Source organism: Symphodus melops, assembly GCF_947650265.1.
Source record: "Symphodus melops genome assembly, chromosome: 4".
NCBI classification, from domain to species: Eukaryota; Metazoa; Chordata; class Actinopteri; order Labriformes; family Labridae; genus Symphodus; species Symphodus melops.
In genome coordinates, this window is record NC_136694.1 from 1,040,937 (window position 1) to 1,060,464 (window position 19,528).

The 19,528-nt window shown below is 44.5% G+C and overlaps 2 protein-coding genes and 1 long non-coding RNA gene across 6 annotated transcripts in view; 2 read left to right on the forward strand and 1 right to left on the reverse strand.

Moving 5' to 3' along the window:
- LOC306822700 (uncharacterized protein) overlaps positions 1-10,937 on the reverse strand; it is a 223,317-nt gene extending 212,380 nt beyond the window's left edge. The window contains exons 1-3 of the mRNA XM_079341872.1: positions 10,848-10,937; positions 4,246-4,395; positions 3,969-4,088 (exon numbers count right to left, since the gene is read on the reverse strand). Coding sequence (XP_079197998.1) covers positions 3,969-4,088; positions 4,246-4,376 — 251 coding nt within the window. The 5' untranslated portion in view covers positions 4,377-4,395; positions 10,848-10,937. The remainder of the gene's footprint in view (positions 1-3,968; positions 4,089-4,245; positions 4,396-10,847) is intronic.
- The window catches only part of LOC306822718 (V-set domain containing T-cell activation inhibitor 1-like), a 217,145-nt gene that overhangs the window by 128,208 nt on the left and 69,409 nt on the right, over positions 1-19,528 (forward strand). The gene's annotated exons all lie outside the window — the stretch shown is intronic.
- LOC306822745 lies at positions 8,993-11,127 on the forward strand. The gene is made up of 3 exons (XR_013778938.1): positions 8,993-9,901; positions 10,766-10,947; positions 11,041-11,127. It is a non-coding gene; the product is annotated as an uncharacterized lncRNA (long non-coding RNA).

Consider the following 19,528-nt stretch of genomic DNA (forward strand, 5'->3'; position numbering starts at 1 on the left):
GCTTCCTCCCCAGCACACCACGGCGTAGAAGAGGACGCTGGACACCACAGACTGGTAGAACATCTGCAGCAGCTTTTTGCAGATGTTGAAGGACCCCAGCCTTCTCAGGAAGTACAGACGGCTCTGTCCCTTCCTGCAGGTAGTGTCCATGTTAGGCGACCAGTCCAGCTTGTCATCCAGCTGCAGCCCCAGGTACCCGTAGGTCCTGACCACCTCCACGTCGACCCCGCCGATGGAAACCGGTTCTAGATGTGGTTTCTTCCTTCGGAAGTCCACCACCATCTCCTTGGTCTTGGAGGTGTTTAGCTGCAGATGGTTGTCACTGCACCACGTCACAAAGTCCTCGATCAGGCTCCTGTACTCCTCCTCCTGTCCATCCCTGACACAAGCAACTATCGCAGTGTCGTCCGAGTATTTCTGCATGTGGCAGAGCTCAGAGTTATACTGGAAGTCCGAGGTGTACAGGGTGAACAGGACGGGGGAGAGCACAGTCCCCTGTGGTGCTCCGGTGCTGCTGACCACAGTGTCAGATGTGCAGTCCTTCAGTCTGACGTACTGTGGTCTCTCTGTGAGGTAGTCAGTGATCCACCTCACCAGGTGCGAGTCCACCCTCATCTCGGTCAGCTTGTCTTTCAGTAGGAGGGGATGGATGGTGTCGAAAGCGCTTGAGAAATCAAAGAACATGATTCTCATCACGCTGCTCCCTTTGTCCAGATGAGAGTAAGCCCTGTGTAGAAGATAGAGGATGGCATCGTCCACGCCCACCTTTGCCTGGTATGCAAACTGCAGTGGATCCTGTGCGTGTTGTACCTGGGGTCTGAGGTGTTGGAGCAGCAGCCGTTCAAAGGTCTTCATAACGTGGGATGTCAGAGCGATTGGTCTGAAGTCGCCTGGCTCACTGGGGTTCTTCTTCTTGGGGATAGGGGTGAGGCACGAGGTCTTCCAGAGCACAGGAACCTTCCCGAGCTGCAGGCTCATGTTGAAGATGTGCTGAAGTGGCGCCCCCAGCTCAGCAGAGCAGGCCTTTAGCATCCTGGGACACACCTTGTCTGGGCCTGCTGCCTTCCTGGGGCGGAGTCTCTTCAGCTCCTTGCTCACCTGGTCTCTGGTGATGGTGGGGGGGAGGGGGGATGGATTGTCACTGGAGGTTGTATCTGTTCTGGTGGAGGTGTTGGGGGGAGTGAGAGGGGGGGAGGGGGTGTGTGGAGGGGTGCTGGGGGGACAGGCACTCGCTGCAGCGACGGGGCTGTCGAACCTGTTGAAAAACAAGTTGAGCTGGTTTGCTCTCTCAGGGTCCTCGTCTTCTGCGTTGTTGTTTTTCTTTTTGCAGCCTGTGATGGTCTTCATGCCCTCCCAGACCTCTCTCATGTTGTTCTGCTGCAGCTTCTGTTCTACCTTCCTTCTGTACTCCTCCTTTGCCTCTCGGAGTCTGACCTTGAGTTCCCCCTGCACCCGCTTCAGCTCTGCCTGGTCTCCCTCCTTGAATGCCCTTTTCTTCCTGTTAAGGATCTCCTTGACATCGCTGGTGATCCAGGGCTTGTTATTCGGGAAGCAGCGCACAGTTTTAGTGGGAACCACAACGTCCATACAGAAGTTCATGTAGTCAGTTGTGCAGTGTGTGACCCCCTCAATGTCATCACCATGGGTCTCTTGTAGGGCACTCCAGTCAGTGGTCTCAAAGCAGTCTCTGAGCGCCTCCTCTGCCTCAGGAGACCACTTTCTGAAGGTGCGTGTAGTTATCGGTTGTCTCTGGATCATAGTTTTGTACTGTGGCTTTAGTAAGACCAGGTTGTGGTCGGACTTACCCAGAGGTGGTAACGGGGTGGCAGTGTAGGCGTCCTTCACGTTTGCATACAGGAGGTCTATTGTCCTGTTCTTCCTGGTGGGACAGCTTACAAACTGGTGAAAGTCCGGTAGTGTGGAGTTCAAAGTAACATGGTTAAAGTCCCCTGAGATGGCGATGAAAGCATCCGGGTGCAGCGTTTGTAATCTTGAGGTGGTCGCGTGGATGACGTCACATGCAGTTTCGGCGTGTGCCCGGGGAGGAATGTAAACACAGACCACGATCGCGTGAGAAAATTCCCTCGGCATGTAGTAAGGACGGAGACCCACCGCCAGCAGCTTGATGTCTTTGCTGCACGTTGCCTCCTTCACAGTAACATGTCCATGGTGGCACCATCTGTTGTTAATAAACAGCGCGAGTCCTCCTCCTTTCCGTTTGCCGCTGCATTTCGTGTCTCTGTCCGCTCTCACTGTAGTAAAGCCCGGTAGATCCACGTTAGCGTCTGGGGTGTTTTGAGTCAGCCAGGTTTCTGTGAGGCACATTAAACTGCACTCTCTAAATGTCCGGTTGTTCCTCACAAGAGCAGCCAGCTCGTCTGTCTTGTTGGTTAGACAGTTTACGTTCCCCATAACTATCACCGGAACCGAGGGCTTGTACCTCCATCGCTTAGCCGCGAGCTTAGCCCTTACCAGAGCCCCGGCTCTACAGCCTCTATACCGCCGCCTCAGCTCCTCTGGTATCGGGTGAACGATGCCGGCTTGTCCCGCTGACCAGAGCGAGAGCAGCGTTTCCCTTGAATAAGAGAGTTTTCCGCTGCTATTTCCACGAAGGCACGAAAAAGTATCCATAGGATACATAAAGTTATACACTGAAGGTGTACTATAAAAACTATATAGTATAGTACTATAAAAACTATAAAAGTAGAAGTTGGCACAGAGCCACAACAGACGAATAACATATCAGACAAGTACGACAGGGACAGAGCTACTGAAAGTGCGGCCACTCACGTCGGCGCACAGGTGAGAAGTGATCATCATCATCTATTGTTGCTCAACATCTGTTGCACAAGCTTTTGAGTTCATGCAATCAGCATTTAATGTTGTCCAGTCTTGGCTGAGGGAACTAAAGTTGGTCATAAACTATGATAAAACTAAGCTCATGTTGTTTTCACATTTACGTGAAGTACCAACAAATGTACCCTTGAATTTTACGTCCAAGGAAATACAATCAAGCTTGCAAAAGCTACAAGTACCTGGGTTTCCTTCTGGACTGTGAACTATCATTTAATGCACATATCACCAAACTCGTCTCCAAACTCAAAGTGAAGCTGAGATGTTATTATAGAAATAAAACCTGCTTTTCACTCAGGGCGAGGAAACTTCTTGTTTCTTCTACCTTCCTTCCTTTGTTGGATTATGGCGATGTGCTGTACATGGGCGCCTCTGCTACAGTCATTGGATACCGTGTATCAATGCGCGTTGAGATTTGTGACAGGTTGTAGACGCCTTACTCATCACTGTGACCTGTACATGAAATCTGATTGGCCACCCTTAAAGGTGCGCAGGTATTTACACTGGCTAAATCTTCTTTATAAAGCTCTTCTTGGTTTGGTGCCGTCATATTTATGTGAACACCTTCAAAGAACCAGAAGCCAACACGCCTTGTGTTCCTGTGATGTTTTAAAACTGTCTGTTCCTCGTGTCCGCACTGAGCTGGGAAAAAGAGCGTTCAGTTTTGCTGCTCCCTCTACCTGGAACTTTCTCCAAAATGACTTGAAAATGGCCGACCTCATTTCACTTGAAGCCTTTGGCTCCATCTTAAAGGACAAAAAACATGAGGCAATCGGACAGTGTCTGTGTGTCTGAATTGTAACCTGTCATCACAACTCTGCACTTCATCTGTAAACTGATCTGTTCATTGGAATTGTTGTTTTTTTCTTAACTTACTGTCTGTAAAGTGTTTTAATCAGGACGTGTGCTGCTGCCCTCTTGGCCAGGTCGCCCTTGTGAAAGAGATCTTGATCTCAATGGGTTAATTACCTGCTTAAATAAAGATGAAATTAAAAAAGAAAGAAAGAAATTCTTCTGTTTGGATTCAGCTCATAGTCTGCAGGGAGATGATTGTTTCTTGTGTTTTAACCCTCCTAAAACATCTGAAGAGACAAAGAGTTAGTAAGAAGACTTACTTTGTGTCCGAGGGTCCACCTTTATTTCTGAAGTTTATAATGTCACCTTTGGACCAATCACTCTTCAGAGACTGACAGCTGGGTACAGGAGACTCTGCTCTCTGTCTGCTCCTCTGAACTCTGTAAAAAAAAAACACACATTTGATATTTTTATGATATGAATCTTTAATAAACTCTCTGAGGACAAAACTATAAAAGAAGCTGTAAATATAAAAAGGGCTACAGCTGTGGATGATGAGAAGCTTTCATGGTTTGTTTCTTTGCTAAGAAGACTTACTTTGTGTCCGAGGGTCCAGCTCCTTTACTGAAGTCTATGAAACGATCATGGGACCAATCACTCTTCAGAGACAGACAGCTGGGTACAGGAGACTCTGCTCCGTCCTCCTCTTCCTCTAAACTCACATCCATGATCTGATCTGAAGTCAGTCTGGGAGGAAACACAGAAACACTCACTGAGAGATCAACACAAGAGAAATAGGAGAAACCAGTTTGATCTAACACACACACACACACACACACACACAAAGACACAAATTGATCCAAGATGGCGGCGCGGGTGCACGCAGCGGCTCCTCTCTCTCCCTGCAAAACCTGCGTTTTTATGTTTTTTAGGTTGTGTATCTGTGTGTATTTGTCCGTCTTCATCGCGTCCACTAACCCCAAGGCGTACATTCACCCGTGAGGTTCTGCTCGACATCGGAAAAACCATAAATACGGAGTTAAATCCAGTGGTAGTGGAAGAGCTACGGGACTGCGGTCTGCTCCGGAGGCCTGCTCGATCACCGACCCCCACTCCTGCAACCAGCCCACAGTGGAAGCGCCACTGTCGGAATACAAGGAAGCAGAAGAGGGGGAAGCGCGGAGGTATCCGGGCTAGGCTAGCGGCTAGCCTTCACCGGCCGGCTATCCCGACCATCACTCTGGCCAACGTACGCTCGCTGGACAATAAACTGGACTATATTCGCTTACTCCGCACAACTTCCAGGACTGTGAGTGAGTGTTGTGTCTTTGTTTTTGTGGAGACATGGCTTCATGACAGTGTTCCGGACCATGCCATTCAGCTAGCTGGGCTAACGTGCTACCGGTCAGAAAGAGAGCTCGTCGAGGGGGGGGAAGACCCGCGGCGGGGGACTGTGTGTTTACATCAATGATGCCTGGTGCCGTGACGCTGTTGTGGTGTGTAAGCACTGCTCACCACTTGTGGAGTTTATGGTTATTTAATGCCGGCCATTCTACCTGCCGAGGGAATTTAGTCATATTGCTGGTAGCAATATACATCCCCCTGGCTCCACCAACAGCAGGAGTGAGGCTCTGTATGAACTCCATAAGCACGTCAGTGAGCAGCAGACAGCACACCCTGATGCCTTTCTCATCCTGGCTGGGGATTTCAACCATGCAAACCCCAAGAGTGTGCTTCCACAACTTCATGGCCACATCAAGTTTCCCACTAGAAGCAACAATATTCTGGACAATGTTTACACTGTAAACAAAGGGGCCTACAAAGCCCTCCCCCTCCCCCACCTCGGGGCCTCAGACCACACCACTGTTATGCTAATGCCAGCATACAGGCCACTGGTTAAAGTCACCAAACCAGTTAGAAAGCAGGTACGGGTGTGGCCTGAGGGGTCCACAGAAGCACTCCAGGACTGCTTCTCCACCACTGACTGGAACATGTTTAAACAAGCAGCCACCAACAACAACACTACTGACCTCCAGGAGTACACTGAGACCGTCACGTCCTACGTGGAAAAGTGCATGGACGATGTCACGGTCACCAAGACCTTCACCATTCGGGCCAATCAGAAGCCATGGCTGACAGGTGAAGTCCACAGGCTCCTGAAGGCCAGGAACACTGCCTTCAGAGCTGGGGACGCGGTGGGCCTAAGGACTGCCAGGACCAACCTGTCACGAGGCATCAGATTGGCCAAGAGGCAATACTCCAGGAGGATCGCAGACCGTTTCACTGACAGCAGAGACACCAGGAACCTGTGGCGGGGTCCAGTCCATCACGGACTACAAGCCCCCTCCGCAGACCTGTGACAGCTCCACCTCTCTGCTAAACAACCTCAACAACTTCTTTGCTCGTTTTGAGGCAGACAACAGCACCCCAGCACAGAAGACGCCACCTTCTCCTGGCGACCAGGTACTGACGCTTTCCCAGGATTGCGTGAAGCGATCCCCCAAGAGAACAAATGCACGGAAAGCGCCAGGTCCTGACAACATCCCAGGTCGTGTCCTGAGAGACTGTGCTGAGGAGCTCACAGATGTCCTCACCGACATCTTCAACACTTCACTGAGCCAAGCTGTTGTCCCCACATGCTTCAAAGCCACCACCATCATCCCCGTCCCGAAGAAGTCGTCTCCATCCTGCTACAATGACGACCGCCCGGTCGCACTAACCCCCATCCTCATGAAGTGCTTCGAGCGGCTAGTCATCCAGCACATCAAGTCTGCCCTCCCCTCCACCCTGGACCCCTACCAGTTTGCATATCGGCCTAACCGATCGACCGACGACGCCATCTCCACTGCCCTCCACTCAGCCCTCACCCACCTGGAGACCAAGGACGCCCACATCAGAATGCTGTTCATCGACTTCAGCTCAGCATTCAACACCATCATCCCACAGCAGCTCATCCACAAACTGGACAACCTGGGCCTAAGCACCTCCATGTGCAACTGGCTGCTGGACTTCCTGACAGGGAGACCACAGGCAGTTCGGGTCGGCAGCAACACCTCCAGCACCATCATGATGAACACGGGGGCCCTCCAAGGATGTGTGCTGAGCCCCCTCCTCTTCACTCTGCTGACCCATGACTGCACCCCATCTTCCAGCTCCAACCTCTTCGTTAAGTTTGCAGACGACTCGACTGTGGTGGGTCTCATCAACAACAACGATGAGTCAATCTACAGGAGTGAGGTGAGCAGGCTGGCCTCGTGGTGCAAGGACAATAATCTCCATCTGAACGTGGAGAAGACAAAGGAGATTGTTGTGGACTTCAGGAGAACGCACACCCAGCATGCTCCTCTGACCATCGACGGTGCTGCAGTGGAGAGGGTGAGCAGCACCAAGTTCCTGGGTGTGCACATCTCCGAAGACCTGTCCTGGAGCCTCAACTCTACATCACGGGCCAAAAAAGCTCACCAGCGCCTTTACTTCCTCCGCAAACTGAGGAGAGCAAGAGCCCCATCCTCCATCATGCACACATTCTACAGAGGCACCATTGAGGGCATCATGTCCAGCTGCATCACCGTGTGGTACGGCGCCTGCACCGTGTCCTGCCGTAAGACTCTGCAGCGCATCGTGAGAGCAGCTGAGAAGATCATTGGTGTCTCTCTTCCCCCCCTTCTGGACATTTACAACACACGTCTCACCCGCAAAGCCACCAGGATTGCAGGTGACCCCACCCACCCGTCTCACAGCCTCTTCAGCCTGCTGCCATCTGGGAGGAGACTGCAGAGTCTCCGTGCTAGAACCAGCAGGCTCAAGAACAGTTTATTCCACCAGGCAGTCAGGAGACTCAACTCCCTCCCTGCTCTCCCCCCCATTCGTCCTCTCTGCCTCCTTCCCCCCTCTGCCTCTTTCCCCCCTCTGCCTCCTGCCACAGTCTGCCCCTACAACATCTGACATCACCCCCCCACCCCCCGCATGCTCCACTAATTCACACACTCTAAAAACTCTGCACAGCCGTTTATTGTTCATGCTATCTGCACTATTTGCTACTCTACTACGCACTACCTCACTTTTTAGCTTAATCAGCACTCTGTTTATATTGTTAGTACTTTAATTATCCACATACTACCTCCAAGGTGATACTCGATTGTCTGTCGTTCGTTATTTGTTGTCCCAAATGTCTTTAGTTAAGTTATCTGTTTTATAGTATTGTTTTTTATTGCTAGTTTTCTTAGTGCTCTTTTTATGCACTGCAGGTTTGCACTGGGGGTTGGGGGGATTGCAATTTCATCTGTGCTGTATGTTTAACATGGAGCATATTTGTCAAATAAAGAACCTTGAACACCCACAGATACACACGAACACACAGACACGACTGTACAGACACACACACACACACACAGTCACACACACACGAGCAAACACACACAAACACAGTCACACACACACAAACAAAAAGACACACAGACACGACTGTACAGACACACACACACACAGTCTCTCACACACACACACACACACAAAGACACACACACACACAGACACAAAGACATGCGATCACACACACACACACACACACACACACACACACACACACACACACACAGCTCATATGAATGTAAGCTGTGACGTCATTAGAAAGTGTCTGTGTTCAGTTGACAGGAGGAAACTGAGAGTACAGAAGTGAAGATATAAAAACTGTGGATAAACACTCACCCTGCTTCACTCTTTACTTCTCTCTTCACTTCTGTCCACAAAATGTCTGAACTCACTGAACACTTTCACTTTCACTGTCCCGCCTCCTCTCATGAGTCTGGATCAGGTGTTGCTCCTCCCTCCTCCAGTTACAGCAAATGAGCTGCTGTGTGTGTGTGGGTGTGTGTGTGTGTGTGTGTGAAATCTTTCCTTCATCATAAACCACCGACTAGTTTGTCATTATATATTCTTATTTTATAAGATTATTATATTAATATATTAATTATTATTATTAATTATTATATATATATATTATTATTATATATATTATTATTAATAATAATTATTATTAATATATTAATATTAGAGATTATTTATTTTATATTTTATATATTCTTATTTTATTCTCATTAAATACTAATTTCTAATTATTGAAGAGCTTTTTTACTCTTCAGTAATTTTTTCACAGATTTTTACAGCTCCCTTAAAGAGAATTGAATTTGACTGTAAAATAAACAGCAATGATAAAAAACACTCAGCTGAATTGTAGCAGCCCTTTTATTATGAGCAGGCTTCATGCAGCCATAGCAAAGTGCTTTCTCCTTTACAAAGGTTTTCTCTCATCCAGAGCCTTGGACATGAACTTTGAACAAACATGGAGCTGATGCCTGGAGTCATAGCAGAACAGACATGGGGGCCTTGTGGATCCTTTGTTTACCTCTTTGCTCTCATTATTTGCAGCTACCTGTGTGCTGACAACATTAGCTCTGTCCCTACAAACATAACTTTGTTTGTTCACAGTGGGTTCTGGGGGATGAAGGGCATTAAAGGAAGTGATGGGGTTACAAGCTATTTGGGCTTCCATAGACATGAAGTTAGGAAAATCATGAAAACTGGGGAAATCTTCATGACTGTGCAGAGCTTCAGTAACCTTTCTGTTCCATCGGGAAGCTTCCCAATCTGGCACTTTTTGGACTAGCCGCTGATTCTCCTCGCAGTCATTTAGGATTTGGAGACCCTTCACCTGTGGCATGGCTTCTTGACAAGTGTGAGAGCCATATACAGGAAAACTTTGAATATGATTTTGGTTCAAATTATAGAAATTTCCTGTGTTAAAAGTTGAGGGTAAAATCTAACATTAAAAATCTAAATATTGCTTTAAGGTAAAGTTGAGTTGATAAAACATTTTAAAAACATAAATAGAGATTAAAAATGTTTACGTTTGAATTAACACCAAGTAAAAACATGATTTAATTTGGTAAAGGTCAGATCCTCCCTTTATATGGACGCCTGTGACGTTGCTCTGTGGTGTTGAGCTACAGGTGTGGGAGCACACAGATTTTCTACCTGTGGACATGGACATGTAATATTCTTCCTTTGTTGCTTGGAATAAAGGACTTAAATGGATGACGTGGTCCTGGTCTTCAGTGTCAGAAACCTTGCACTCCTGTGGTTCAGAGCGACTGTGCAGTGATGTTTAAAACAGCCGCTACATTAGTAGAAAATCTTCACTCCAGACTCGGAGCTGAAGCCTGTGTAGCCATAGATGCTAAAGAACAATAGTGGCGTGGACAAGGATGCTTCCAATTACACCACGCTGGAATCAAGCTTTGGATCTTCTGCTGCACGGAGCCAAAGCCAAGACTGCGTTTTGGATCAAGTTGTGTTTAAAGAAGAGGATTCGCACAATTTACGCACAATGGCCGAGGAACGCAATAAAGTGGGATCGGCAGGAGAAACTGCCTCAAAGGAACAAATGGATGGAAAAGAAGTGGATCTAAAGGCCATGGAGTCAAACCGAGTGAGTCAAGAAGCTGAGAAAGCATCATTCTTGTATTTCCGGGGATGAAACTCCCCAGGTGGCGTTGTCAGCCCAGTTAAACTTGTTTTTTGTTCTACACTTTATCGTATGCTCGCCTTGCCACAAATGCATCTTATAGAATAGACTGCATCATTTAGAGACTTTAGAAACAGTATGTGTGAGGGAGCACATAACCTCTGCTCATCTATTGTCAAGAACAAACCCAGATCCAGCTGGTGACAGGACTGTAAACCCTCCACAGGTAGTTCAGCTTCTCTTTTGAACAGTTTGTGAGCTGCAGACGAAGTTAATGTGACACACAAAACACACATGATCCACTTTGTGTGTGTGTTCACCTCTCAGCAGGATCCACTGAATCTGTCTGCTTTGAACTTCTGTTCACTTCTGACATGTGTTCAGTTGCTCTACAGCTGAGAACATCCCATGTGTGATCATTCAGGAGGTGAATTTACAAAGTTGAGAAACTGTCAAATATAGCTGATAAGAACAAACAGTGAACTCCATCATTCATAATAAACCTCAAAAATACAACCCATAACTTTCAATCAAACACTGTGCGTTGAAGGTTCAGCTGGTGGCTCCAAACACGCACAAACCACAAGGTGTAAGCTCCACACACTCACAAACAAAAAGGCTCAAATAAATCAAATAAAGCACGCTGGATAAAGAATTAAAATTAAAAACATCAAACCTTGTTCACCTTTCCGTCCAGTCGATGATTTGGAAAGGGCGTGGACGACGGCGATTTCCTGTATCTCTGCATACTTGTCACCTGTCCCTACCTGTCACCTGTAGTATCAAATATCTCATGTTGTTTTAAGCCAGTAGAGAGAAAACTCTGCCTTCAAAATAAAAGCGCCAAAAACAAATGACGGGAAATAAAGGACCAAACCTCAGCAGTCCCTCCAGGATGTCTCAGACTTTGAACGGAGCAGTGACAGCTACACAGCGGTCTTTGTCAATAAACGGTTGTCATGGAGACACGGTGGACCCATTTTACAGTTATCTTTTCAAAAGGGACACACACACACACACACACACACACACACACACACACACACACACACACACACACACAGTAGCTGGCGCTGTTTAGGTTAATGGGCTGGAGGCCTGATTTTTGTCTGTGTTCGTCCTGTTATTAAAGTTTTTTTTATGTCACGTGACTGGAGAGCTCCTCTACTTCCCAGAGAAACAGCGGGTGCTCATTTATTACAATAAATACCTTTTTTTTTACATTGTGCTAAAACACGACTCTGCCTCTTCAGTTTTTGAACGTTTCTTTTATTATTGTGTATATTTATTTTTTAAGAATACTTGTGTATTTCCTGGGGTGCAGTTCCCAAGGTGGCGTCGTCAGTTATTGTTTAACATTAGTTTATTTTCCCCTAAAACTAAAATCCCCACTCTGCTACACAAACCTCTTCTTTAACCTGCATTAATTCTTCACTGTCTTTCCCACTGTCTTCATCAGTCAGAGCTACAGGCCTGAAGTTAGTCGCTGTTCTCTCATTTGAACGACTGGAACAAGAATGATGACATGTGGTAAACATGGTTGGTGCTTCTGGGCCTTTTCTGTTGCCTCACAGGGATCAATAAAGTTTCTTGAATTTAAATGAATAATCAGAATAAAGTTGAAGCTTCCACGCTTGATTCAACAAATGGTTCATGACTGGAGGCTCCACTGACACATAGCTCGAGTAGGACATCTAGTGGGTAAAAACATGAAGTGCGGTCGAGACGTGTTATTGGTTCATGGATTGTTTTGGATTTGATTCACCATATAAAATCCTGTTCGACACTACATGGTTGTATGGTTTAAAGCTGACAGAATAAAATATTTAAATGAACTCTTTATTATTTAGCACATCTGTTGTCGGCTATATCTCTACTTAACCTGTTGTCTGGATCTTATTCCATCTAAAACAAGTCTCAACAGCCCGGAGTTTAAAAGATTTGGATTATCGGTGGAAACTGGGGTGGCCAATCACATTTCAAGGGTCCTCTGTCCCCCCTGAGCTGGACAGAGATGCTCATGGTGATCTTGAAGACAGTATGATCACAACCTTAAACATTGAACAAAACAGAAATTAATTCAGAAGATATTGATCTTTAAATACCAAATATGATGGAAAACACTGGAAGTGACCCTTTATTTAGTTATTGGTGTATTTAGTTGATGTTTCCATGTTTATATTTATTGTTCAGTACTTAAACAGAGTGAATAAAAATACTTTCAGAGAAGTTAATGAGCTGAATAATCCACAGTTCTATCCCGTCATCATTTTACTGGAGTGTCCGTTTTTATTGTGAAGGAGGATGACCGGAAGCTCAGAGATCTAAAGTGCCGCGTTGGTGTGTGTGAAGTGCAGCTCGCGCAGCCAACAGCGGCGTTTGATCTGCCCGTCAGTGACGTCACAGTGGCGTTGGATGTTCAGGTCAACAACTATGAAGTTGAAGTTCTTTATCTTGGGGGCCAAGATGGCGGTGGCGTAGGATGCTGGACGTCAAACTATTTGAGGATACGTGTATTGGCAGGCAGAATATGATGAAAGGTTCATGTTCAAATGATAAAATAGTGGCTTTGACACAAAACTATTTATGTTCCAGGACTATTATTCTGTGGAAAAGGAAAACAATTGGGAAAACCGAGACGGTAAAAGTTTGAACACAAACTAGCGAACAAACCAAGAAGATGACTTCAAACGCTCACAAGAGTGACTCTGAAAAAAAACAGCAGAAGTGAATGTACCAAGTGAGGAAAGCATAACAACAACTCCTGAAGAGACAATGGACACATTTTCAGCCCAGTCCTGAAACTTCCAAGTGGAAAATGTCAACAAGCGGAAGAAACGGGACTCTGACGGTAACGATGACAGTGTAAATGTCAGCGCGGACATTTTGTCAGCTATCCAGGAGCTCTCCAATAAACATGACGAGACGTTCCCTAACATTTCTGAAACCACGTCTCAACACATTGAAAGGCTGTCTTCTACAGTTGAGCAGCTGGTTGTGGACATTAATCACCACAAAGACATTTTGAAACGGACGGAGTTAGAAATTGATCAACTGAAAAAAGAGAACCGAATTCTGAGGGCAGGAAAACAAACGCTACAGTTACAGATGGGCAGTGAAACTACACGGAGTCAGAGAGGAGATGGACGAAGACGTCAGAGCAGTGGTGATTAACATCCTTGGACTTCATGAATATCTACAGGAGGGTGTTGACATGGCACATCGCCTGGGTCCAAAGAGAAAGGACGGATCCCAGCGGTCCCTCATCATCCTCTTCACACTGCGCCGTATCCCAGATGCTGTTTGGAAGAGTGGCTGCAAGTTTCTGCGGGACAACAAGCTACGACTCACCGAGGCACTTTCCCCGGAGGATCGAATGGCCAGAGAAAAACTCTGGGCCCTCGTGGAAAAGGCATCAAGGAAGGAAGGTAAGAAGGCGTGGTTCCTAGGACCTTCCGCCCTGATAGAAGGGAAGAAGATTGACCATTTAGACATTGATTAAAGCCTTTTCTGCAGACACATTAAGAGTCAGATAGTTTGATATGTTTCCTACATACTGCATGTCCCCTGGTATTTAAAATCAACTACAGACTTACTGCCTATGAACTACTAACCTTCGGTGAACACTGATGAAGAAGGCTGTGTCCAAACAATTCTGCTCCAGTGAAATGTGAAGCAGGGAACTTGCAGTGTGGACAGATGAAGATCTCCATGTTTCCAAACTGTTGATATTAAGGGCCACCTGGTATTGTAGAAGACAGCAGCAGTTGCATTCTTTGGATCAGTCCCGTACCCCTATACAATTTAATACACATGATATTTAGTCCAAGGGGTCCGGGAGGTAAGTGACTCTATAGATATATATGGTCAAACAGCTTTCTTCTTTCTTTTTGTCACTTATACTAATTCATCATTTGCTCAAAGCTTACACAGCAAGGTTGCTTAACTATTAGAGCAATAGTGTTTTTGAACAACATGAATCATCTTTAGTTGATATAATTTAAAATGACTGACAGATGGAAAAGGTGTTCTGTTTGTTAAACAATAAGCTGGGGTTAACCCAACGTGTTAGACTCTTATAGATTAGTTCCATTAAACTGGATTGTTTATGGTACCAACATTATTTTTTCTAAAGTCACAAATGATTTTGCCTGTCTGTCACTTCCTCGTTCTGTGAATCTAAACAACACACTTCAAAGTTGGTGTTATCTATTTGAGAGAGCTGTTTCTTTGTTCTATTCTTTTATTTGGATGGATTTTAAGTTTGATTCTCGAACCTTCATGTCATTGAATGTCAGAGGTATACGCCATTTATTGAAAAGAAAAGCCACTTTTCTGTTCTGTAAGAATAGTGAGGCTGACTTCATATCTTTACAACAAACACTCAAGTGAGTCAGATGTTCTGTTGTGGAAGTAAGATTTACTGGAGTCATGGCACTAACCGCTCTGCTGGAGTTTCCTTTTGTTTGCATAAATTTAAAGGGCAGATCTTAGAGATGGTGTCTTCACATGATGGTCGATGGATTTTCATCATTTTCAAGCAAGATAATTCAAGCTTTATAATATGTAACATGTATGGGCATAATTCTCACTCGTCCAATAAGAAACCTTTTAGTCAAATAAGTTCAAAAGTAAAGGAGCTACTACACAAATATCCTCACTCATATGTAATTGTAGGTGGTGACTTCAATGAGTGTCCTGATGATGCAATGGATCGATTCCCTCCAAGAATGTGTCGATCTTATCTTCACAACAATCTTGTTTCCAAACTTTGCTCAGATCTCTCCCTGGACGATACGTGGCGTTTTTTGAACCCAGATATATAAGATGTGACATGTTCTAAGGGTGACCTCTCATCTAGATCTAGGATTGATCTGTTTTTAGTTTCTTCCTCAGCACTTCACGATGTGAAAAATGTCCCTCAGTCTTTTGCTCCATTGTCAGACCAGAAGAAAATCACTCTGGAATTAGGGAGCTCGCAGACTATACGACTAAACTACGAGGATACAGGAAATGTAATAATGCCCTGCTTGAAGATAATTGCTTTAATGATAGTATAAAAAATCTAGCAAGTGAAATGTTTGATAAAATTGCAGACAATGAATATACACAAAAATGGGAGTACTTGAAGTGTAAGAGGAGAAGTATTGCTGTAAAGAGAGGTAAAGAGTTAAAAGCCCTCAAACATAAAACAGAAGCTAAATTACTGAACAGAATTGGTCTCCTCTTATCTAAACCCAGTTTATCTGCTGAAGAGGAGCTAGAAGTGAGGGAGACACAATTAAAGATAGATCAGATTTATATTGAGTTAGCCAAGGGTGCACATGTGAGATCTAGAGCTAAGTGGCTGGAAGAGGGGGAAACAAACTCCAACTACACTCAACAAAAATATAAACGCAACACTTTTGTTTTTGCTCCCATTTGTCATGAGATGGACTCAAAGATCTAAAATTCATTCCAGATACACAATATTACCATTTCTCTCAAACATTGTTCATAAATCTGTCTAAATGTGTGATAGTGAGCACTTTTGCTTTGCTGAGACAATCCATCCCACCTCACAGGTGTGCCACATCAAGATGCTCATCAGACACCATGATTAGTGCACAGGTGTACCTTATACTGCCCACAATAAAAGGCCACTCTGAAATGTGCAGTTTTTGCTTTATTGAGGGTCTGGGGACTCAGAACCAGTCAGTATCTGGTGTGACCACCATTTGCCTCATGCAGTGCAACACATCTTCTTCGCATAGAGTTTATCAGATTGTCAATTGTGGCCTGTGGAATGTTGGTCCACTCCTCTTCAATGGCTGTGCAAAGTTGCTGGATATTAGTGGGAACTGGTACGCGCTGTCGTATACGCCGGTCAAGCACATCCCAAACATGCTCAATGGGTGACATGTCCGGTGAGTATGCTGGCCATGCAAGAACTGGGACATTTTCAGCTTCCAAGAATTGTGTACAGATCCTTGCAACATGGGGCCGTGCATTATCTTGCTGAAACATGAGGTGATGTTCATGGATGTATGGCACAACAATGGGCCTCAGGATCTCATCACGGTATCTCTGTGCATTCAAAATGCCATCAATAAAATGCACCTGTGTTCTTCGTCCATAACAGATGCCTGCCCATACCATAACCCCACCACCACCATGGGCCACTCGATCCACAACATTGACATCAGCAAAGCGCTCACCCACACGACGCCACACACGCTGTCTGCCATCTGCCCTGAACAATGTAAACCGAGATTCATCCGTGAAGAGAACACCTCTCCAACGTGCCAGACGCCATCGAATGTGAGCATTTGCCCACTCAAGTCTGTTACGGCGACGATCTGGAGTCAGGTTAAGACCCCGATGAGGACGACGAGCATGCAGTTGAGCTTCCCTGAGACGGTTTCTGACAGTTTGTGCAGAAATTCTTTGGTTATGCAAACCAATTGTTTCAGCAGCTGTCTGAGTAGCTGGTCTCAGACGATCTTGGAGGTGAACCTGCTGGATGTGGAGGTCCTGGGCTGGTGTGGTTACACGTGGTCTGCGGTTGTGAGGCCGGTTGGATGTACTGCCATATTCTCTGAAACGCCTTTGGAGACGGCTTATGGTGGAGAAATGAACATTCAATGCCCGAGCAACAGATCTGGTTGACATTCCTGCTGTCAGCATGCCAATTGCACGCTCCCTCAATGCTTGCGCCATCTGTGGCATTTTGCTGTGAGACAAAACTGCACATTTCAGAGTGGCCTTTTATTGTGGGCAGTATAAGGTACACCTGTGCACTAATCATGGTGTCTGATGAGCATCTTGATGTGGCACACCTGTGAGGTGGGATGGATTGTCTCAGCAAAGCAAAAGTGCTCACTATCACACATTTAGACAGATTTATGAACAATGTTTGAGAGAAATGGTAATATTGTGTATCTGGAATGAATTTTAGATCTTTGAGTCCATCTCATGACAAATGGGAGCAAAAACAAAAGTGTTGCGTTTATATTTTTGTTGAGTGTATGTTTTAGCTTTAGAGAAAAGAAACGGTCAAAGAAAGTCACTAAGTGGGCTTAATATTAATGGTAGTAAATGTAAATAAATAATGAACTTTTCTGGAAGAATGATGAAAACTAGGGACATGTTGAACCTTTGGCTTCAGAGAGACTGAACATTATATGGCAGGGTCCTTTAGTCAAAGGCTGAAGGCATTTCTCTTTTTGTTTATCCATCTCTTTCTCTCTTTGTGAATGATGCCACTGCTAATGAAATGAACAAGCTGTGTATGGACTTCGTGTGGAGAAATCAAACACACAGACTTAAAGATGCAGTTCTATCTAACAGCAGAGCGGAAGGTGGTCTTCAAGTGCTTCATTTCATTGATTGATTATAAATACGTTTAAAATCAGTTGGTTCAAAAGATGTTTGACACATCAACATTCATTGTGCTTCTTCATCTCCAAACATATTTAGAAAAAGATCGGTGGACTTGCTTTCGTTTTAACTTGTAACTATTCACCTGACAAGCTTCCAGTCACTCTGTCTACATTTCATCAGCAATCACTTCTTTCCTGGAAATTGAGCTTCACTCACTATTTTTCTCCTCACCAAACTTTGCTATGGAATAACACATGTATAACTATATTTATAACTATATTTATAACCATATTATAAACCATGTGGAACATTTATTCCACATGGTTTGAGAGAAGTTTAAATAATATCTTGTCTGTGTTGGATGAAGATGGTCTTGTCCTCTCCTATGAGACTTTTATACCTCCTCATCATTTTCCTCCCTTACAAAGAATACAACTCAGTGGTTTACTTAGTTTAATGAGAACTTATCTTTGTGTGACAGAATGACACCAGAGAGCACATCTGTTTCACTCTTGAATGGTAGAAACATAAAAGACAAGAAACAATAAACATATAAGAAACATTTTTCAAGATAAAAAGAGGTTTTCTCCACGAGGAACATTTTACTGGCGATCTCAGTTCGAGGACATAGACTGGGGAACAGCATGGCTGTTACCTCATAAATACTGCATTCATAACAAAGTCAAAGAAACTCAAAATACTACATCAAATATATCCTGTCAATTGTCTCATTTCAAAATGTCTGGATGTGGACAGCTCTTGTGTTTTTTGTGGGCAGGCTGATGAAACTTTAAATCATCTGTTTTTTGAACGTCAGGTCACGATGAAATTCTGCTCGGACTTGTGTCGTCATGTTTTTACCCGTGTTAAAATGTCACACCGTTTCACCCTAAAAGATATTATATGTTATTATGAAAATGAGAAAAACAAATATCTTCAACATTTAGTTCATTTTTTTATTTTGTTGGGTAAATATTTTCTGCATAAACACAAATGTTCAGCCTGGAAGCCAACCTTCCCTCATGTTATGGTTGAATTTAACTGTCTTCATAAATCCTTAACCCGGGTTAAAAATAAAAAGAACATAAACAAATATTTGATGTACTCTGACATTTAATGAAGTTGACGAGTGTAAAGATTGTTAAATACACTTATGTACTGACATAAAGATGTTGTGTTAACTATAAACATGTATTTATTTTGTTTCTCATTATTTATTTCTACGTTATGAAATGTCATGAATGTCTTCAGTAAATTATTTACTTTTTTATTGTTTAATTTTGATTCATTTGCATCTATGTAACAGCTCTTTTGTATTGTGTTCTGTGGTTGTGTTTGACATTGTTTGTAAATTGAATAATTAAATAAAGTTTATTTGCTGTCGTGTGTCTCTGCGTCATGACTTGGTCTGGAATAACGTCTGCTGATGGAAACGCTGAGAAAAGTAACGGCTCATATTTACTCTGAACTGTTTGAGATTGAAATGGATGAAAAAGAAATGTAAATAAAAAAAGTTCCAACATGAAGAGACAGAAAAGTAGGAAGACTGTTAGCATGGATATTTAGCTCCATTTGAAACTACAGGACATTAATACAGTAATATTCAAAGAGCGCAGGTGACGTCATCATGTGAAAACAGACATGCGCAGTGTGAGGACGGTCTGTCCGGGAGGACATGTTGGAGGGCGTCTCCTCCATCCTGCAGAGAGATAAGTGCAGCATCACTCACATATGATGGAGCAGGATTAATGAGAGAGAAGACAACATGGAGGAGAGTCCACTGTGTGAGGGAGTGGGACACTTTAATGAGCTTTTTAATGAAGGATGAAAGAAGAGGGTGAAGAAATCAAACTAACAAGTTTCACCTCCTTCTCCTCACAAATGTCCCATTCTGCTGATTCAGAGACACGTCTGAATACTGATGGAGACATTCACTCGTCTGTGTCCATGAGTGGGACATGTTTGTTTCTTCATGAAGACATTTAGCTCCACAGA